A 23,540-nucleotide genomic window follows, 5' to 3' on the forward strand; every position below is an offset into this window, starting at 1 on the left:
GTTTGGTTTTAATTCCACTTATGCACCTAAGATGTAAAAGTATTGTAAAATTATAAATGATGAGCAATTGCTCATTTCAAAAAAATGTATTTCCTACCTGTTTGATAGGGTGCTATTACTTCAACCATATCATATAATTTCCAATATGCTTGATTCAAAACTAGTTTATCAAATGCCACTGGAAAAAATGTGTTTTCATGATAAATTGTCAGTTAATGTAACTCACTACTCTTATGTAATTACAAATTAAGGATTGAAACAATAAAAACCACTTTTGAATTTATTTTCTCCGAACTTGCATCAAAGTGAGTCACATTGCACAAGAAGATTCTTCCTAAGTCACGCTCTGATCAGATGCAGGCTGAAAAGCTACTGTGAAATTTTACCCACATTTCCACCAAATACCCTGTGAACACACAAACACGAACCACCCTTCCTTTCTGTACCTTTGTTAACCAGCTTTGCTTTTTTTCTATTTTTCCCAGAACATAGACCTATGTCTTAATTCTTTTTACTGACTAATATCCCTTCCCCACCCCTACTTTACATTTGACATTGACTCTAAAGCAGAAGTATTACTCTTCTCTATTAAAGCAACAAGTGATGACTTTTGGTTTTCTTTCCCAGATTATCTAGAAGTAGTTCCCACAGCATTTTCTTTCTCATTTTAAAAGTGATTTTAAAATCATTTTGCCGAAGCAAAAGTATTACTTTCCCCCAGATTTGTGAAGTAGGATTAATAGGGAGTTCTGTGTTCATAACTGTAACACATTAATTTAAGAGAAATATAATGAGAAATAAACAATACGAGCAAATCCAGGTGTGATTTGATCTTAACTGGATTGCAAGTTCTTGTTGAAAACGAACATATTATTAACCTTGTAGGTGTTAACATGCTTATCTGAAAACTTGCTTCTGAAAGCCAGTGGAAAGAGTCACTCTAAATGTATGCTTTGCCATTTGCAAAAAACAACATGGTTAGTATACACAAAAACTACAACATACATTTGTAGTTTTCCTGTCCAGGTATTAAAAAGTACTATGATAATAAGTACATAGAAGCAGCAAAAGAATAAAGGAAAGACAGTAGGCTGGACCCAAGAACTAGCTTCTGATTTCAGCCTTGCCACATGTGCAGAGGATTGCTTCTCCAAAGTCCTGCCTTCCCATCTATATGCCTAACACCTACCATGAACACATGAAAATTGCCGTTAGCCTACTAGGTTAAATAACTGGTAGGCAGGATAGTCCATATACCTGAGAAAAGAAGTCCATACTGCCTTTATCTGAACAGCTTTCATGCAGAGCACATTGGAGATTTGTGAATTCAAAGAATTTAATAGAAAACAGAAATTTACTACCCTCCATTCTTCCTTATCCATCCTCTTTTTTTTCTGAAAATGAATTTTTTTGTAAAGTTTGCTAAAATATAGCAGTTCCACTCTATGTCATTTTTTTCTATTTTTCTTATACACCACACACACACACACACACACACACACACACACACACACACACACACAGAACTTAAAATCAGTGAAAACTATTTAACACAAAAATCAGAATTATTTATTTTAGAAAATAGGTAATAACCAGAACAAGGGAAGCATGAACTTTAAAGGGCATTGAATAAAAAACAGCATGTCTGAAAAGCTAAAAGCTAGAATGTGACACAGGTGTCTTCAGTAGAAGAGCGCTCAGGTAATAGTATTAGAAATACATGCAAGAAGGAGTGATGTGAACACCCAGAGGAGTAAAGCTCTTTTCTTACCCTCATTAAAAAAATGAGCCAAATAATTTTTTTAAATCCAAAGTTGTAGGATCCCGAGGGCTAAGCTTCTTGTCCATGTTGAAGCAAAACAAAAATCCTAAATGGGAACACAGTACAAGATTCCCACACTTTTTTGATTAGATTGCTAATCACAAATGCCTTACTACAAACTCCCTCAGCACCCAACTCATTGCCCATCTTCCCATTCTATGATTTAATACTTCATATCAAATGTTACATGTCCTCCTGTACTGTCACTACGAATGTGATAGCCATCTGCGCTTATTACACTTTAACGATTTAAACAGATATGTTCCAAATTGCCAGAAGCCCAGAGTTTAATTAAGCAAACATGAAGTTTTCTAACTGAACAAATTTTCCTATACAATGTAAACCTGATACGTATAACTTGGTACTTTCCTCCAAAAATGTCTCCAGTTTTTATGTGCAGAATCTGAAAAGTAAACAGTATTCTTTCTTTCATCAGTAGCAGTGGTGTGGACAGGCACTTGTATGTATTTGATAAATTATCTAACTTACTTCTTCATTTCCTTTTTCCTGCCTACAACATGAGCTGCTCTGGTTGAAATGTGGTTTAAGAAGCAAAGGCAATGATGTAAAATTTTAAGTAAAGGTCACTATTGCTGGGAAATGGATGTCAGTTTCACAAGCCATTTGCACTTTTCCACTAAACTGTGTGGAGTTGATCTAGACAAGCGAAGGAACCCTGTGACAGAAGCCAGTTTTGAAGGGCACAGTAACCCATCAAAAACGACTCTCTTCCTCCTCCACTGCCCGGTGCAGGCCAGGGATAAATTTCAAGAGTTGTTTCCGGACACTCCCCCTTCTGCTTTTCCGGGGAAGAGTCCCAAACATGCTTGAGTAATTGCCCTCCCACAAGGGAGACATGGATCCACTGCTGGTGGTACTGATGCTTCGGCTCCTCCTTGAAGTACAGCCCTTCAGAAAATCATCCCCATCCTTGGAGACAAAGCACTCATCATCTGTGCTCGTCTGCCGGCTGAAGGCACCCCTGTTCAAGTCCTCAGACACACACGTTTGGTAGCCATCCTCACTGTCCACTGTCATGGAGCTCAGCCAGCTCTTACAGCTGCTCTCACTGGATAATCGATTCCGGTCCACAAGGGCTGGACTTGGCCCGGGTAGGCTTCCAAACAAAGACAACTCTTCCATATCCAGGTTTTCCAAACTTGGGGAGTTAGTGGCATCACCTAAAATACAGACAACAAAGCCTATTATGTTACAGATCTGGTCCTCTCTCCTATAAATAAATACATGAAGTTTTATGTGTGTTTTTTTTTAATTTAAAGCACACATGGAAAAGTAAGAGTGAATATTTATCGTGAGTCTTGAGATTTGATTTATGTAAGTGACTTTATGAGGTCATTTGATTAACCACACAGTAAGGTTTCTGGAACTCTTGTTTATGGACTAGCTTCCAGAAGGATTGTACAGTCATGAAAATATTATGTGATGTTTGAATAAATTTAAACATGCTTCATGTTACAATCTGGAATGTTCCCCCAAAGGACCCAAGTGATCAAGGCGTGGTCCAAGTGTGGCGCTATCGGGAGATGGTGGAAACTTCGAGAGGTGGAGCCTACTGGGAGGTTTCAGGCTGCTGAGGGCATGTTCTTCATTTAGATTATGAAATTCTGATCTCTTCCTCATTCTTTTTCACGCCCTGACCATGAAGATAATTGTTTAGTTTGAGTACATGCTCTTTTCCTGCTGTGCCACCATAGACCCAAAACAATAAATCCAATCCATCACTGACTGAAACTTCTGAAACTTTCCTCTCTATAAATTTACATGTTTAGGTTACAGTGACAGGTATTTCATAAGAGAAAGTTTTAGGTTATTAAATTTCACTCAGGAATGAGGTTAATTTACAGAAACACTTAGGGAAATGTTAATCTTAAGGACTTTCTCCATTTGGTTTCTCTGATTCTCATTTTAACTTTCTTTTAAAAATAATTTACTATCAGACAAAGGATTTGATAAGTAAAGTATGTCTTCCAGTCTCAGTTGTTTAAGCATTGTTTTAGAATTCTCAAATGCACTATCCAGTACTGTCTTTAAAAAAAATCCTGTCCACAGATATTTAATACTTTATTTGATAAAGTTGAATTTTACCTGCTTGGCTAAGTTTTTTTCATCAACTCTTCATAATCTACATGAGTGCTCTGAACTGAAATGTCCGTCAGCTACACACTAACCTGCTCCCTTACTGTTGGTGGAAACATAGATTATTAAAACCATTATTAAAAATAGTGTAGAGGCTCATCAAAATACTAAATAAGAATTGCCGGACTAGGAAGGTGGCTCAGTGGTAGAGCACTTGCCTTGCATGCATGAGGCCCTGGGTTCGATTCCTCAGCACTACATAAGCAAAAAGAAAAAAAGCCAGAAGTGGTGCTGTGGCTCAAGTGGTAGAGCGCTAGCCTTGAGCTGAAGAACTGAGGGACAGCGCCCAGACCCAGAGTTCAGGTCCCACGTCTAGACCACCCCCCCCCCAAAAAATATTGCCATATTATCCAATAATCCCACAATGTGTATATAGCAAAAGGAAATGAAAGCAGCATGGCAGAGACATTTGTGCTCAAGTGTTCATCACTGCATTATTCATAATTGCTAACTAATGAAAACAACCCAAATATTTCTTAAGCAAAAGAAGAAAATATAATGCATCCATGCAATGGAATACTATTTGTCAATAAAAATTAATATGATTCTGTCATTTTTGACAACACACAAGTAAAGGTGATTATGTAAAGTGAAATAATTCAGGCATAGAAAGACAAGCACCACACATCCTCACACATGTAGAATCTGGTAAAGTTGATTTCATAGAACTTGACAGTAAAATGGTAGCTACCAGAGACTGCAGGAAAGAAGAAAATGGAGGAACTGGCAAGTACTAAGCAATGAATAATGATCAATGGACACATTTAATAGGAGCAAGAAATTTTGGCTATGCTATTGCATACTAGTAGAATCCAGGAGATGTTCTTCTCTTCAAAAATCTCAAGACATCTTTTGCAAATGTGTGCATTCATATGTGTTGGAGAGAAGGAGAGACTTCACTTGCTCCTCCTTCAAATGCACAAATTACTCCAACATTAATGCCTAAGAAACACCATAATCACAAACGATTTAGAGATAACTACAGATAATAATAACATATATTATGAAAATAATGTATAATAATAATAATGTATTTTCAAAGGAATAGGAGAATGGGGGAAGGGGTGACATGGATCAAGATGCATTGTGTTCATAAACTGATTTGTTCGATAGTAACTCTTTATAAAACTAAAGATAATAAAATATGAATTTTAAAAATTAAATAGCTGGAAGTCTTATAAATATTTTTATTTCAAAGAAATGCTTAATGTTTGAGAATATTACTAAGTTCAACATGACTTACATAACACAGTGTATATATGTGTATATATATGTATTTGTATATGTATGTGCATATGTATCACAAGTAACTCCATTACTATACAAAAATTTTATGTTTTGATATTTTAGTTTTTAAAATCTGCTAACTTGTGTTTTTTTCTGCAATGTGATCATCACCTTTAACAGATAGTCCAGGCTACAAAGAAGGATTTGAACTGTTATCTAAAGACATAACCTATATTTTATACCCACAATGCTAGTAGTTTCATAGCTATTAAATATTTGTATGGAAAAGTTCATTTGTAGGTTTAATCATTCAAAAAGCAAAGAATAAATCAAACAATAACTTCAATCATTTTCTTCAGAATGCACACATGACAAAAGCTGTACTGACTGTAATAATAATCTTGAATGTGTTTGTCATGGGCCCAAGGAAGAGGATTTCACTGAATAATATAACATCTGATTTGAACAAAGGGAAGCTGTACCTAAGGATGTAGGTACCATTCTGGCTTCAAAAGTGTCTGAGATCTGTGATTCCCAAAGCCATGATCATTTTCAGGAACCTAATTCATTTGCTCAAGTATAAAGAGTCAGCCAGTGATTCCAAGGGCTCTTTAAAAATGTTCACACATCCTTTGTGAGTGTGGGAATGGATATGTACATGCATGTTTTCCTGTGTGTGTATGTGAGTGTGTTGTCTGTATGGTGAAGGGGGTTAGTATACTCCAAATGCCCAAGTCATGCCAAAGAAATACTACACATGTTCTGGATTGGTACTAGAGAGCTTTTCTTGTAATGGTAATAATCTTATAAAAACTTAGAGGTAGCAGTACTGAAAGGATGAAATGTGGCTGTGGTTTCTCTACAGGAAGTCACACTTACCATGAAGCAGGTGCTGTTCCTGTAAGTGTAGAGATCTGAACTCCACCCATTTTTTCTTCAAGGTTTGCTGTGAGAAAGAAAATATATGTAATTCTGACTAGTAAGAAACCCCAAGTAAAGAAAGTAAATGAATTCCAGGGGTTGAGATTCATCATTAAAAATTCTCCCTTTCCTTTTAAGTAGTACCAGCTCCTTCTGTTCACATAAACATTTTACTATCTTAGAAGAGAATATTTGGAATACTAATTTTGCAGAAATCACCTAATAGCACCAATAAGCCTTCTTTCAAAAAAATAATAGGAACAATGACTTTTCTTAAGTATTATACAACCAGATGGTTTGGACTTGACAGATCTTACTAGCTGTTTAGACAAAACCCAACACACTAGGATTTCTCCAAAGCATGGTGAACATGATCGAATCTAAGCCTTCTGAGTCTCATATGGTGAAATGAGTTATCAGATGTAAAATATTCATAACAGTGACTAGAACTCAGTGAATACTCAACAAATTCTGTCATCATCAACCTGTATGCCTGGGGAACTAAAACAGCCTTTGTAGCCAAACATCTATGTATCTTCTACACCAAAAATAAGAGAGCAAAGTTGTTTCAAAATGCTTCCTTGACGACTAAACTTAGAATACTGCTAATTACCCTGACTTCTTGACTGCTTCTTCCCTTGCTGTTGCAGTGCATATAGGAACCTGCTACCATGGGATGAAGTGACCGGTAAGTCAAGGGTGCAGAGAGGGCAAAAGAGGGCAAGTCAACGTGTGTCAATAGCAATGCTTGATAAGAAATGCACTCTTTACCTTGCTCATGTAATTGTAACCCTCTGTACGGTATTTTCACAATTAAAAAAATAGCAAAGCAAGCAGAAGACATCTGATGAGATAGCTGTTCCAGGTTCACACCCCTCTTAATTTTTATCTCCTACCCAACCCTTCTTGGCCATTTCAGATCCCCATAGCAAGCTTAGCATGTGAGCACAGGCTTTGCCTGCATACCTATCTTAAAGGGACAGATAAATAGGAATGATAGCCTGGTTGGAAATAAGCAGTTGTCCATTCAACAGAGAAACCCAGACATAGTCAATGGTTAAAAGGAAAAGAGATGTTTGAAAGGAAAATGGTCAAATAAAAGAAAAGGATTAATCTATAACATCATTAAATGAATAAGGGAAACAAGGTCATTGCTCAGTCAGCAAGGAATGAACAACAACTGGGCAGTATGTTTCCAAGCCTGGATAATATAACACTAAAGAGCTATATTTATGATTGCCAATATAATATGCAAACAAGCAATCAAAGCAATAGAATGCTTGACTTGGTTAATTTCTTATTCTTTTTGAATCTGAATATTGTCTATAATGATCACAAGACAAGAGGACTGTCAGCCACAATATTTTTTAAACCATAGTTCTCTGAAGGTCAGAACTAAAATCCTAGAGGCTAGCAGATTAGCTGGCATATATACCTTCCTCTTTCTTGTTTCTTAAACAGATTTATCCTCCTGCAAGAAAATAAAAGAGTCCAATAGAGGAGCAGAAGGTTAGACTGACAGTCAAAACTAAATATAGAAAGAAAAAAGAAGTTTTATTTTTGCACTTACTATCCAAAGCTCATAATCCGAGCTTGCCAAATAATTTATTTTTGTGAATGTACAGATTTTAAAGTATCTAATTTGTGGAATTGATCCAGTCATCTAAGGATGACATCACTTACACCAAGAAAATGTAAGAGCAGATATATTCAAGTGATTGAAGAGTTCTCAGTCTAACTACATTTCCTTGTTTTCCTCAGAATACTGTTTTCTTCCTGTGTTACTGACATAACATTTGTAAACCTGGTAAATCTACCCTCTCACCATCAGTGAGCCTTAAAGTATAGATGAGGTAAAAACATGTTGGGTCACGACACCACGTAGGGCCTAGCTCAGAGCTTAGAACACAGCAGTCGAAAACATGATTGAAATAAGAAAAATGGTTGAATGAACACACAGAACAACCCTCAACTATCACACACTGGATTAGTTCCAAATACATTACTGATGGTTTTAATCTACTTGAGATAACAACTAAGTATTTCTCTGATATTTTAGTACTTTTATTGTGCTTTCACAAAAATATGACATTTAATTTTTGTATTCTCTAAGGTGTTATACCCTAGAAAATAAGGTTTCACTGTAGCAAAGAATTTCTGAAGAAATACTACTACCTACTAATACTACCTACTTAGAAAATAACCCCGAGTAGATTATAAACTGGCTCTCTTGGCCAGTCCAATAGATACACTGTTTTCACCTTAAACATTTGAATCTTAAGTAGAGAAAGGAAATCCCTGAAAATTTCTCAGAAGGGATTACTGTTTCTAAAGAACTTTGTCCCTTCCTCCCTCCAACCAAAGAGTCTGTGAATAACAGTATGCTTACTTCGGTAGCACAAAGTAAATGTCCTTGCATGGAAGGGAGGCTAGCTTGACCTGGTTCAAGGTTAGATTTAGTCATTTGTGGCTCCGTCTCATAATCTCTATATTAGACATGCAAGATAGTAAGCAGCGATGAAAGTCATGATCTATTATGAAGAAGCAAAAAGAGGTAGTTAGAAATTTTGTTTCTAGGGCAGGAGATAGTTTAAATACAGAAGGTTAAGCCAAGTTTCCTGCTCCAGAAATGAACCCTGGCTGAAGCTCATGCATAAGAAAAGAGACAAAAAAGTAGATGCTGCTGCTGGTGGTACCTAGAGAAATAAGAGCACACAGGACAGACTTGTGACCTGAGCCAAGCTGTGCACTAACTCACCAGGGAAGGCTTTCAAGCTGCCAGACCTACTCTGGCTTAGGATCCTTTTTTTTTTTTTTTTTTTGTCAGTCATGGGGCCTGAACTCTGGGCTGGGCACTGTCCCTTAGCTCTTCAGCTCAAGGCTAGCACTCTACCATTTGAGCCACAGTGCCACTTCCGGCTTTTTCTGCTTATGTGGTGCTGAGGAATCGAACCCAGGGCCTCATGCATGCAAGGCAAAGACTCTACCACTGAGCCACCTTCCCAGCCCTTGCCTTAGGATCCTTGAACCATCACAATTTGCTGAAGGAGAAACCACCACTCTGAGAAGGAAGGCATTCTAAACTCCTGAACATTCACAAATGTTTAATGACAAGGACAATAAATTGATCATCAGTCCGCAGATTCTCGCCAAGAAATGTGAAAACAGGAATATGTCCAAAGAAGAAACTAAAATAAAAATGCTGCTGGGCAGCAAGGGTTCATGCCTACTAACTAATCATAGCTACTCAGGATGCTGAGATTTGAGAATCAAGGTTTGAAACTAGTCTGGACAGAAAAGTTCATAATATTCTTTCTTCCAATTAACCAGCAAAAAGGAGGATATGGAGATGTGACTTACTGGCAAAAAGTTAGTCTTCAGCAAAAAGCTAAGGATGGGACAGAGACCATAGCCTTGTGTTCAAGCCCTGGCATGCACATGTGTGCACACAAACGCACATACACAGAATGTATATAATTCTCAGAAATAAGTTCGGTGTTCATCAGAATTAAAAGCATAAAACAATGAGGGAGGGGGTAACAGGTTAGACAAGAAATTTAATCACTACCTTATTTATGTAACTGTATCCCCTCTGTATATCACCTTCACAATAATTTTTTTTAAAGCATAAAACAAAGAGAATAAAACAAAACTAGACAGATATGAAAAAGAAGTACCTGATAATAAAGCAGACATTAAGTGTAAAAGCTCAATAGAAAGAATACATTCTATACACAGATACCATATCAAGACTATTTGTAAAGATAATTACTAAGGGAGATAAATCATGAGATGCTAACATATGTCTAACAGAGTTCCAAATAACATAGGGAAGGTTGAAGAACATATTCAGAGGTTCACCTTATAGTTTTTGAGAGCTAAAGAAGCCAAGAGGAACACAGCGAACTCTAAGCAATATAAACCAAAAAGTGATTCTTGACCTGATAACATTGTATTGAAACTATAAATCAATAAGGACAAAAGAAAACCTTAAAACTACCCAGAAAGTAATTGTATCTCCTCTGTACAGTATTCTCACAATTAAAAAGAAAAAGAAAAAAAGTAAAGTACTTACACATGTTAAACAACAACAACAACAAAAAGTCATTAAATCAAAAAAATAAAATAGAATATTAAAAAAGAAAAAAAAAAACTACCCAGAAAAAATAATTTAATTACCACAAATCCAAATATTGGCTTAAAAAAAGATTTTAAAATAGAAAGTCTTCCAGAGAACATGATGAAGGGAATTAAAAAGGAAAGAAAGAAAAGGGCTTGTAAGTTGTATAAGTAAAAATGAGGACAAGTTAAAAGGATGTATATTACATGCATATATATGATCTATATTATATATGTGTATGTGTGTGTGTGTGTGTGTGTGTGTGTGTGTGTGTATTCTGTTCCTGGGTTTGAACTCTAGGCCTGGGTCCTATCCCTGAGCTTCTTTTACTCAGGGCTAGCACTCAACCACTTGAGCCACAGCTCCACATCTGGCATTTTTGGTTATTAATTGGAGGTAAGAGTCCTTACTGCCCTGTATGGCCCATGGATTACAGTCATGAGCCACTAGCACCTGGCTTGTCAGCTATTCAAAATATTAAACAAAAACACTTAATAAAACTATTCATAAAAGAGTTCCAGAGTAATCTTACAAACAATAGACAGTGCTTTTAAAAGAAGTCAACATGATTCAGATGGCATTTCAAGAATTCTACCACAGAATTAAAAGAGGAACAGACTTCAGCTCATATTGTAAAGCTAGTAACCTTGATCCAAAACCACAAAAGAAACCTGAGAAAATAGAAATCAGACTATACAAAATAAAGCTGTGCTCAAAGTAATTTAAAAATAGCAACTTGAACTTATACATATATGAAATTATTATATATTTTAAGGTAAACCACCTTGGGTTTATCTTAGAAATGGAGGAGTGGTTGTTTTAGATCTTTGAATGCAATTACTATGGTGACAGATTTTTGAATGAGAATAAATGAAAAGACAATCTTAGCAAATGAAGGAAAAGTATTTGATATAACTTAATACGTTAGCATCATAAAGGCTAGCTCAAAATGCTGTGTAGAAGGAAGCTTCAGCCTGAAGTCTCTCCATAGACAGAACTCATTCCTGGAGGAAAAGAATTGGAAGAATTCACTTTAAAGGACAAAATTGGGATGCCTGCTGTTATCACTTCCATTAATTTTACGTGGTATGTCCTAGAAATTGTAGTAAAGTAAAAATTAAAGTGCCAAATTATCAAGGGCCACACATTCACCCTTACAGATATATGGAATTCTGTAAATTCCTTCTTGTGTAATAAAGGTGAGAAACTGAGTACCATTTTGCAAGTTACTATCTTCATAGAAAATCTAAAACAGTTTGTAGGCAATTATACAGTACATAAAATTTAAGGTATTTGAATAATAAAAACAGCATGGAGGGGCTGGGAAGGTGGATCAGTGGTAGAGTGCTTGCCTTGCATGCATGAAGTCCTGGGTTCCTCAGCACCACATAAACAGAAAAAGCCAGAAGTGGCACTGTGGCTCAAGTGGTAGAGCACTAGCCTTGAGTTGAAGAGCTGAGGGACAGCACCCAGGGCCAGAGTTCAAGCCCCATGATCGACAAAAAACAAAACAAAACAAAACAAAAACAGCATGGAAAACCCATTTCAATCGTCTATACATAATCAAGATTTTATTTTATAAAAACTTGTAACAATAAAAATCATGAAGTACAAAGGACTAAGTCTAACGAAAGTTACATAATAAGTATATGCATAAGATTATCAGATTTTATATAAAGATACTGAAAAAAAATGGTAAAATAATCCATCAATAAGAAAATGAAATGCCATCCAAGTACCTATTGTCCTTGAACTGATTTCTCTATAAACTATGACATCAGTCAAAATTATGGATAACTTGATTCTAAAATTTATATGGATGGTCAAAAGACCAAAAGAGACCAAAAATAGATGATTTGCATAAAATAAATCACTACTTATTATCAACTGAATTTGGTATAAACAAATTAGCCAGTGAATTATGCTAGGCAGTATGTAAGCAAATTTATGTATACAAGAAGTTTGGTTTAAAAACAAACATAAGTTCAGTTAAAAATAGAGGTTATGGTGGTCCCTGGGGGATATCATGTCTGTACTGCCAGCTACTTAGGGGGATAAGGTCCAGAGGATTATGATTGGAAGCCAACCCAGGCAGAAAAGTCCATCAGATCCCCATCTCCAAATAACTACCCAAAACAGAGCTGCAGGGACAGCAAAAAAAGCAGAGCAAGTATGAGGCCCTGAGCTCACTGGCTAACATACTGACATATATATGTGCATGTGAGTATTATACAAATTATAAATTTTATATATAATACATATAACATAAGAGATAATACACATATGTATAGTCTATACATATATGGAATATATAAAATTTACAAAATACACACATAATATATTATATAATATATAAGTATGTTATAATTATATTAAACAATACATAAAATATCTATGTGGAGAAAGAGAAAGAGAGAGAGAGAGAGAGGAAAGAAAGAGAAATATATTTCACTGCAGTTTAGTTAGGAAAGTATTAAAAGAAATAATATTGAGAAGACTGAGTGGCCAAAAAAAAAATCAATTTGCCCTGTACTTGTCAAAATGTGTAAAAGTGAATTCGAATAGAAGAAGAAAATGTGGTATACATACACAATTCTATGTCTCCATCAGAAAGAATGACATTGCCCCATTTGTTAGGAAATGGAAAGGCGTGGAAAAAATTATATTAAGTGAAGGAAGCCAGGCCCAAAGAAACATAGGTCCCATGGTTTCCCTTATTTGCACTATCTAATATATGTCTGAGTCAAGCAGAAAAGGTCAGATGGTTGATGTTAGGGAAATGAACCCTAAGATATGTATTCAAATGTTTTTTTTCTTTCATGCAATTGTTTCTAACACATTTATAAGATTATTTCTTTGTTGCTTTGTATGTCCCTCCCCCACAGTATAACCCCTGCTTTCACTGTATTTTATGTCAGTATAATTTGCGAAGGGGAAGGGGAAAAACAAATCGTTTAAACAGGGATACAGGTGGACCCATTGCAAAACGAACTTTACAACTTTGGTGGGGAGGGGTGGGCGGGGGAGGGAGGATTTGGTGGGGGGAGGGGGGGGGGCCGGGGGGATGGGAAGGGTAAACAAAGGAGGAGGCTGCAATGCTTGATAAGAAATGTTCACATTATCCTGCCCATGTAATTGTAACCCCTCTGTACAGTATGTTCACAAAAAAAAATTAAATTAAATGTACTCATTCTCTTGCCCATGTAATTGTAACCCCTCTGTAGAGTATTTTCACAATTAAAAATAATAATAAAATAATAATAAAAAAGAAGGACTTAATATGAAAAGCAATATTTTAAGAGAAAATATAGAAAATTCAGATTAGTTACAAATTGCCAAAGTCAGAAGCTCTCTTAGTAGGAATACATCAAAGGCAGAATACATTGCAAGTTCTAAGGAAACAAAATATTAATTTGAATAATTCAGTTATCTTGCCAAACTTTTTTTTGAGAGTAGCAAAGAGATAAATACATTTTTGTCAGAACTTACTTATATCACTGAAGGAAATACTATGCAAGAAGGAAATGTGTATGTGTGAGTGTGTGTGTTTGTGTGTATGTGTGTGTGTAAAGCGAGAAGAGTGAGAGAGAGTTAAGGTATAGAATCTGAGAAACAACAGCAAACACATCAATTCACCACTAATATATCTGTTCATTAGGAGATATTTAGAATAAAATCCCATATTCTGATATTTTTATCTATTGGTAAAATATTCCAAAGTCCTAAACTCAATGAGAAGATTGATTTGCAAATGATCTATTAGAATGTTAAGGTTTTTATGATGTTCTGGAAGAGGATAAAGGTGTTGAAGCATATGTACATTGCAAGAAAAATAAGTTAATTATATGTATATGAATAAATTAATAGACAAAAAAATCTTCAGGAAAACAGCTCAAAGAGTAGAAGTTAATATAAACCCTTAAATAATGTTTTTTTCAAATAAAATATAAATCTATTTTACATAAACTCACTGGTTTATTTTCTATCATCCTTTCATTTTTTTCACTTAATGATGAGTCGCTTAAACATTTTTTTAAAACAGATGTTCACCAAGACTACCTCTCAGTAGTTTTACACCAGTAGTTTTAAAAACTATCAATATACTTAAAAATTATAACATGAAGTATATTTTACTCCTTATGAAAATGTAATAAGAATAAGAATACCACTATTTACAGTTAACTGAAAATTGTAGCCAATGCTATAAGAGAAGAAAAATGAATTAATTAAATAATTGAAATAAAGGGACAAGATTTTTAGCTGTACAGATAGTAAGTTTTACATTTAGAAAATCTAAAGGAAACCATAAAATTGTTATTAAAATAAAAGTTCAGCATGACTAGTAAGTTTTAAAATGTATGCAAAACTAATGGCAGTAAGTAGTAGAAAAAAGAATAAACATAAAAGAGGTGGATGAAAAAATTACAAAACATTTGAAGTGTATGACTGACCTGAGTAAAAACATTAGATCTTATGTTCAAAGTGAGAACATTGAAAACCAGAAATATTTCAATTGATCTCATTTTATTTTGTAACTTCAATTCAATTGATATAAAAATCTGAGTAGAGCTTTGTTGTTTTTTTTTCCCCAAGGAACTTTAAAAAATAGATTCACATAGGGATAAACAAATGCTAACAATCTTAAAATCAAACCAACGAAGAAGAAACTGAACTTTTTAATGAATTTAACATGGAGGAAGAGAGAGATAAAATACAAATCCAGTGACCTAACTGCTCAGGCTCAAAAATTAAGTGTTCACTTCATGAGGAAAACTAATCGATAGTAGCTTTTCTGAAACAAACAGCCTATTGTAAATCATGCCATCTCTGCTCAGCTTATTGTCATGCAGGGTGAGTACCACAAGGAAGAAGTCATCAAGGCCAGGGAAGGGTCTACAGGGCTATCACTTAGACACCCAAGTTAGGGCCTGGACTTCACGGCTGGGAAGACCTACACCAACTATAAAACAGATATTTGAGACCCTCAAGCAACCAACCCCTGGAATTTCCACTGAATATCATGCATTATAGACTGTCTCTTAGTAACCGTTTTTCCCTTTCAGGGAAATTCAAGGGCAGCCACAGGATTGGGGCAAAATAATCTCAGTTATAAGAATAAAACAAAAGGAAAGGACACAAAGGAGGACACTGAGCAAGTACAAATCCCCCTCCCCCTCTCCATCACACTCATGCAACACTTGGGAAGATGATGAAAATGCCAGCTCTTACTCTTTATTCCTCCAAACAAAATGTAAATCAAGAAAGATCACAGGTGTGTCAATGAAGAGCTCAAGCAATGCTGCCTTCCTCTTGCCTTTCCGAGCCTTAGAAACCTTCTGAAGAAGGAAGGAAGTGATTTATGTGTTTACTGAATTTCATATCCCCGCAAAGGTAATTGTGGCTCTTGATAACTCAACAGTTTCGATTCATCATGACATTTCATCTCAAGGGCTAACTAATTCCTCCAATACATCTTTATTTTACCACTCACACATTCAAGGATGAAAAATGTGACTCATTGTATTAAATCAAATTACCTTTAAAACCTGCAGCTTTGCTTCAAGCTCTGCTCTTCTGTGAATCATTGTTCCATTAAGAGTCTCTATCCTGTTTTAAGGGGGAAAAGGGGAGAGAGAGTAAACAGCACAAGTGATTCATTTAAATAAGTACCATCCTTATAGTACTACACTAGAGTACTACACTTGGAGCACAGACTATACTAAAAATGCAATATAAAAGTCACACTTCTTGTGGCACTTTAGATATCTGGACCTAAGCCAAATATGACCACATTAGGGGGAAGAAAATGGGGGAAAAAAACCCTTTGAAAGAATGGAAGAGAGGACCTTGGCTAATGTGTAACCTGGAGCTCATTTTATAGAATCTACTGTATGGTAAAAATGGCTGCTGTCTATTGGATCTACCTTTGTGGAGACAGGCAGAATCACATTACATTCTTTAGATAAATGATTGCTGGACATCTATTTTGTGCCAGACTCTTCACTACCACATTATCCAACAACAAAAGCAAACTATCACAACAGTGGAATCAACATGCTACTTCTTGAAACAAATTAAAATTAATAATGTCCTCCCTAGGATTCTGAGCATTTACCTATAAATACTGATTTATAATTTTGGAACAAGAACAAAGAGAACCACAAGTATTGTGAGATAATAACATTAGTATGACACTTGCATCTCGGGACTTTTAATTTACAAACTTTAACCCTAGAATTAAGGTGTTCTTTTCTTTCTACACTAAATGCCTTTCTAAAACCAGAAGGCTAGTTCTTATTGATTTGATGCTTTGTGCACTGAAATTAAAGACCCTTACTTTGACTGTTAAGTCTGGGTATACTAGCAAATTTCTCTTGAGAGTCACACAATTAAGCAATTAAAAGTATTGGCAAATGGTTCTGATAACTAAGCTATAATTCTGTTTATGAAGATATAAGAAATGTTTTAATGCATGGCAAAGTATGTAATGTGGAGACCAATTTTCCTCTATTTTTACCAGCATCATACCTGAGATAATGAGAAATGAGAAGATAGCAACCTAAAAAGCTGTCTGCTCTCTGGGCAAGATAAGTCTTGATTCTCTGGTCAGTAAAAGGAATCCTATGCTGCTGTTTTACTGAGAATCTTAATATTGATTTGATTGTCCAAGAAAGAGATGTGTATGAGCCAAATTGCCAGCATGAATGGGACAGCCAAATTGCCAGCATGGACGGGACAGTCTCTTCAGTATTTGTTCATATTGTCTCACATTTTCCTGACTTCTACACTTCCAAGAATTGCTTCTATATACTAACCCTTAGCTACCTGTTGTCTTCCCACTTTGCTCATGTGGAACATATTTTTCAGGCTCTGGGCACCAGTGTTTTTTTTCTTGGAATCTATAAGTTTCCTATTGGATCCAGGTTTCTTTGAAACAAAAGTAGTTCTGTTGTTTATCAGGATATCATAGGGTTCATAGAGATGCATTCAACCTGGTATTACCAGCAGTCATTTTTCAAAACCATACACATACACATACACACACACATACCCTGACAATATCTTTGAAGTACCACTGGAAAGCATCCACCAAAATTTTTTTTGCCGTTTACAATGAGCAGCTGTAGTTAAATAAAAGTATCTTGACCTCACAGAAGGTGGTCAAATCCAGCCCTAACTCTTAATACTTGGGTGACTAATTAAGTAATCTTTAAACCCTGTGCACTTCATCTATACATAGAAATAAAACCAAACCCAGAAGTCATAAAGAATTAGCTGGATAATCTAGGACCCACCTAAATCAAAATAAAATCTGGACTTCGTGGTAGGGCAGATGATACTTCTGATCTGCTCTATGGCCAATACTCTACCTTTGCTTTTTCATTTTATTCATGTCATCCACCAGTCCCCAATTCTACTGGATCCTCTCTGACTTTGACTATGTCAAGATGATTTGTTAGGTCTTTACCTAAAATCCTTTTACCAGGAGTTCAGATCTCTTCCCTCTTTTTACCTTCATCTCCAGTCACTCCATCAGAGAAGAGCTCTTTAAACAGCTATGCTAAAGCAGCAGCCTGCTTATTCAGTATTCTCCCCTCCCAATTGCCCTTTTGTACTTTCCCTATTAAGAACTGAAACACAAAAATCACTCCTTTTTCAAGCTTTCTTTGGCTATCCAAGGCTTTATCTTTGCCTATTATGGACCTATAAAGCTGCTAATACCAGTTTTTCCTACGTATAATAATAATGTTAGTGAAATCCTTTACTGAAAAAAATCCTGACCTCAGCAGGTGGTCAAATCCAGCCTGAAAATGACTGCCTATTTGGATGACCTTAGCTAAGTCATCTTCAAACCTCAGTCATTTCTTTACCAACGTCTAAGGTCCTAGGAATGTTGTCACATCAATTAAAATAGTGGTTTAGGCAACATTGACTCTCCTGGGGATGGAGCATTTTGTTTCTTTGGTTTTCCATTGGTTTTCGTTTATTTGTTTGTTTGTTTGTTTGTATTCTGATGTTTGAACTCGAGGCCTCATGCTTGATAGGAAAGTCCTCGATCATTTGAGTCATGTCTTAATCCTTTTGTTTTAAAATCATTTTTCAGATTGAGTTTTTGGTTTTATGGAGGCCACTATCCTCCTACTTCCGTCTCCCAAGTCATTGAGGCTGGTACTAACATTCTGAAGAATGAGTAATATCGCAAGTTGGCAAAACAAAAAACAAAAATTAGAATATTTTTTGTCAGCTGTGGGGCTTGAACTCTGGGCCTGGGCGCTGTCTCTCAGCTCTTCAGCTCAAGGCGAGCGCTCTACCACTTGAGCTACAGCGCCACAAAAATTAGAATATTGATAAAGCTGAATATGTATGTTTTAGGGAGAGGAGATTAAATACTGTTGTTCTTTCTCCAAAATAGAAAAGCAGGAAAGAAAAAAAGGCTTATGACATAACAGGAAAAAAATTCAACCCTCTCTTTATTTGTTGTAACCAAAATTTTATATCAGCCATGGAAATTGAGCCATTTTCTTTTACTCCAAAGAAATTATATGCACCAGCTAATTGAATTTGACATTAGAAAATACATTTGTAAAGTCTATCCCTCCCATAATGACCTTTGACTACTGATACCACTACTACATATGCTAACAATACGTTCAAGACTAAGAAAACCTTGAAACACAAAGGGAACTGACAAAAAAAATTGTACTCAACTTGAAAGCTGTAGACTAAAAGATACGAACAAAAAGCCTACTTATTCACTCAACGGGCATTGTGAGGGCATTATTTTAGTCCCACTAAATAGAATGATTAAGAATGAAATGGATATTTACGTTAGCAGATTCCCTGATGATCTGATCAGGTCAACCACTTGTTTGTGGGTAAAGCCTTCTATGCTCACACCATTGATATCTGCAAGGACATCACCTGGGAGATGCAAAGAAAAATGAGTGTTATACTGTCTTGTTAAATAATCCTTCCTGATATGCAAATGAGACAATACAAATGAGTTATCAGCCAAAGCATTAGTTAAGAAAATACAAGCAACAATCACATTCTGGCTTCACTGTCAAAGAGTTTTCCTTTGCTATTTAAATGGCTGCTAACAAGAGCAAAGTTACCAGCTTGCAAGCCTGCGTAGTGAGCTGGACTGTCCTCTTGTATTTTGCAGATGATAGTAAACATTTCTGAGGAACAAATATTCTGGTTCTGGAGCCTGCGTGTCTATGAAATACAAGGAGATAAACAGTTACTATTCAAAACACTCAAAACGCATTTGTCAAACATAAAATTTTGTCAATTATAATTAAGTGATATAATAGGTAAGTGCAAAGGACAATTTGGAAAGGGTTTCCTGTTGATAAATTGAATAAAGGGTACCAATTTTGCAATTCTACCAAACAATATGCAGCCAATTCCATTCATAAAAAAACATCTGGCATCAAATAGAAAGTGGCTCAAGATTTTCTATTTTGAGCCCAAGAGACCACCTGATGGCATCATTTCATATTTATTAAGAAAATTATGTTTCTTCTTTTTCCAATTGGGGAAAACAATGGGGACCACAAGCAAAGAAAGCAATGTGTATGTGGGTGTGCTAAGCAATAAAACATTCATTACAGGAGAGTATGAGAGTACACACCAGTGAGGGAGATAAGCCAACAATGATTATTTTAAATCAGAGCTCTGCAAATAATGGCAATCTGCCTTGCATTCCTTTAAAAGTACTCTAGTTGATTCAATTACTTTCATTCTTGAGCATGCTCTGCTATGACTGCCCTGAATTCTCACTAGTTCAATTATCTAACTTAATTAGAAAAAGGCATCTTTTGCCCCTTGCTTCAGCTTGGCACAACTAGTTTGACGATGCTGCCTGTTTTGTTGTTGTTGTTATTTGTTTGCTTGTTTTGTTATTTGTTTGCTTGTTTTTTTACCTTTTCTTCAAATTTTATCAAAGCACTGAATAATTGCTAGGTACCCTGTCCTGGGAACCCCGAACAAAAAGACTTTTATTTTAATTCACTTAAGTTGTGAGGCCTAGCTGTATTTAAAGCCAAAAATAGTGCTTTGAGTTAAGTCTTTTAAACATTTGATCCCAAATGGTAAATCACATTAAAGCCACTACTTCCTTGCAGAGAAATTAATGCCTGGTATTCATTTTATTCTTATTTGCTAATCCCTGAGTTAACAAGTCAATACTGTACAAATAATTTTCAGAAACTTTGGTCAGTTAAACTCCAGGGGATTTCTACTCAATCTATAAGGCACTTGGGTTCCCCATATTTTAAAGGAACTTTGAAAGATGTGATATATTTTCCACCTGAAAGACTTTTAACAATTTTCTTGACAAAGATCTTACTGCAGTTCTCCAAAGATAGGAGATGGTGTATTTCAGGAGATGCAGAAACCTCAGATAACAGACATGTGCTTATTAAGCAATAAGAATCTACTCTCCATCATCACTGATCAAACTGAGTAAGATGCAGGGAAACATGTAGATTTATGTGTGCATACGTCTGCAATAGATATACATTTGGGGGCCAGAGTTAGGAAAAGACAGAAGCCAAGTATTACAGAAAGAAATATTAAAGTCAGTTATCTTTTTCTCCCTCTCTTCCTTTGTCTTCTGCTCCTCCTTATTCTTCTCTTCCTCCTTTTTATCATCCCTCTCCTCCTCTTTCTCCTTTTTTTCTTCCGATTAGAGGGCCAAAACCAGAATGATCATCATTTCTTAGAGACATAAAGATCACATTGCCCTTTCTTATGCCCCATGACCTTTATGCTAACATTCTCAGTTGTTGATCTTCTATTGCTATCAAGCCATCAGTTGTTGATCTTCTACTGCTATCAAGCCATTATTGGCGCTTTACATGTATTATTTTATTTCAAATACAGACCCAAAAAGGCAAGAATTGAGAGAGCATGAACTCATATGTGTATAATTCTGAAATCTGTATTCTTGACATGCTCCAGGATTCTCATAAGTTTATACAACTAGCACTTATGGAAACCCAGAAAGAAGGGTAAGCCTGGTCTCTTTCAAAGTGTTACTCACCAGGTAGGCCAGGACCCAAATATATCTTCACACATATGCACAATATGGGTAAAGGAGATGTCTATCTTGTCTTCAAAAGGCTCCCACCGCATTTCCTTATATTTCCTACCTCATGGAGATAATATGTGCATTCTTAAGCTCAGAGGAGAGGCACTAAAAACACTGGTGATCTACAAAAGTTCAACAATCTGTGACCTGTTGATAATTTTGACACTTGCTCAGAATTTGTGATACATAAACATAAGGGCATCATAATATATCATGCCAGAGTAGGAAATTAAGGTAAAGGAGTAATTATTTATCCGGTTTTCAGGAGCAACCTCTATACATCACTGAGGACTACCATAATTTAAAATGAAACAATGTCTCTAGAAGCAGAGGCATGTTTACTGTGAACTGGGCATAAGAGAGCATGATTTTTCTGAAGTCTGATGAATTTCAACAATTATTGTGGCAAATTATAGGCATCACCAAATTTCAGGGTAGTAGAGATGAGAAGGTAAAACTGTGTTTTCTCCTGCTAGCTTTTGCTTATTCTTTCCATTTTCTTTCTATATTCATAAACTATGTCTTACATAGCAGCTTCCTGTTCCTGATCTTAAGAACTCACTGAGTTTCCATTTTGGGTCTCATATCATATCAACATTTTCTAAAAACAGAACCAGAGCTAAAGTCTAAATTCTGATGTGTAGTATGAGAATATAATTATGCAAAACACACCTACAGGTAATGCAAAAGTACTATGGAAAAGAACAGTTATACTTAGGCTACTACTGTAGCACTTAGTTTGACTAGATTTTATTGCACTTCATTCACAATCTTTATAAATATAGTCATGTAAAAGCAGACAGTTAATAAGTTAGGTAATTACATTAAAAACTGCAAAGACTTTTTAAAATTCTTCCTGCAGCATGAAGCAATATGTAAGCAGGTGCAAAGGTTCTTAAGAGTTTTGTTTGTTTGCTTGTATGCACTAAGGACTGAACCCAAGCCTTATGCATGTTTGTTTTTGTGGACTAAAGATTGGACCGAAGCCCCATGTATGCTCTACCACTAAGTCACAAGCCCAATCCTACTTTATCAAATAATAATTGTAAAGAATTGTCAGAAAGTAGTAAGAATAAAGCATTAGAAAAACAATAGATAAAATTTCTAATTATATGAAAAAGAAATATTTTGTACCAGTAGTAACAAAAATTGCATGCACACACACACACACACACACACACACACACACACACACACACACACACACACCACATATTCCATATGTAGATACAGTCTTTCAAGTTTTTCTTAAATGTTGAAGATTTAGAACTTGCCAGGCACCAGTGGCTCATACCTGTAATCCTACATACTGAGGAGGCTGACATTTGAGGATTGTGATTCTAAGTCAGCCTATGCAAGAAAATCTGAGACTCTTATCTCCAATAAATTACCAAGAAAGATGGAAGAGCAGCTTTGGCTCAAGTGGTAGAATGCTAGCCTTGAGCCAAAGAAGCTCAGGGACAGCTCCCAGGCCAAAAAAAAAGGATTTACAACTTGATATACAGTCTACACATAAGACCATGCAAATGCAAAAAAATGCAAATATGTAAAATGCACATCTGTAGAATATATTTCACTCTTCTTCCTAAGACTCAGATGATGTCAAGTACTTCTGTCCAATCTTAGACATAAGAAAGGTTGAAAGGGGCTGGGAAGGTGGCTCAGTGGTAGAGCGCTTGCCTTGCATGCATGAGGCCATGGGTTCGATTCCTCAGCACCACATAAGCAAAAAGAAAAAAGCCTGAAGTGGCGCTGTGGCTCAAGTGGTAGAGTGCTAAGCCTTGTGCTGAAGAGCTGAGGGACAGCGCCCAGGCCCAGAGTTCAGGCCCCACTACTGGACCCAAAAAAAAAAAGATTAAAAAAACAAAAAAGAAAGGCTGAAAGTACTCAGCACAAGAATCTGATCATACCTCAGAAGTAGTATTTATCAGCTTCAATATTTTCTTTCCTTGCTAGTTAGTACACAACACACTGAAAAGTAGCCAGGCACGGCCATACACTGAATAAAATTCAGTCTCTATTATTTTCAAATCCTGCCCTAAAGTGATTTTTATCATGATACTATTAGTCACTTTTATCCTTGACAGTCTGGAAAATGAGGAAAGTGCCCACCTGAATTTCAAATCCAAATGTTCCATTGTCTTGCTTTTCCAGAGAAACCAGCTTCCTGTAACAGACGTTAAAAATAAAACTGC

The 23,540-nt window shown here is 35.9% G+C and overlaps 1 protein-coding gene across 1 annotated transcript in view; it reads right to left on the reverse strand.

Annotated features, from left to right (window-relative positions):
* Positions 1-1,546: 1,546 nt before the first annotated feature.
* Positions 1,547-23,540, reverse strand: part of LOC122110782 (cytohesin 1 interacting protein) — a 30,119-nt gene continuing 8,125 nt past the window's right edge. Inside the window, exons 3-8 of the mRNA XM_042683469.1 lie at positions 23,458-23,512; positions 19,364-19,466; positions 19,076-19,169; positions 15,785-15,854; positions 6,086-6,152; positions 1,547-3,003 (exon numbers count right to left, since the gene is read on the reverse strand). Coding sequence (XP_042539403.1) covers positions 2,537-3,003; positions 6,086-6,152; positions 15,785-15,854; positions 19,076-19,169; positions 19,364-19,466; positions 23,458-23,512 — 856 coding nt within the window. The 3' untranslated portion in view covers positions 1,547-2,536. The remainder of the gene's footprint in view (positions 3,004-6,085; positions 6,153-15,784; positions 15,855-19,075; positions 19,170-19,363; positions 19,467-23,457; positions 23,513-23,540) is intronic.

This window comes from Dipodomys spectabilis, unplaced genomic scaffold, assembly GCF_019054845.1.
Source record: "Dipodomys spectabilis isolate Male_0828 unplaced genomic scaffold, ASM1905484v1 ptg000081l, whole genome shotgun sequence".
NCBI lineage: Eukaryota > Metazoa > Chordata > Mammalia > Rodentia > Heteromyidae > Dipodomys > Dipodomys spectabilis.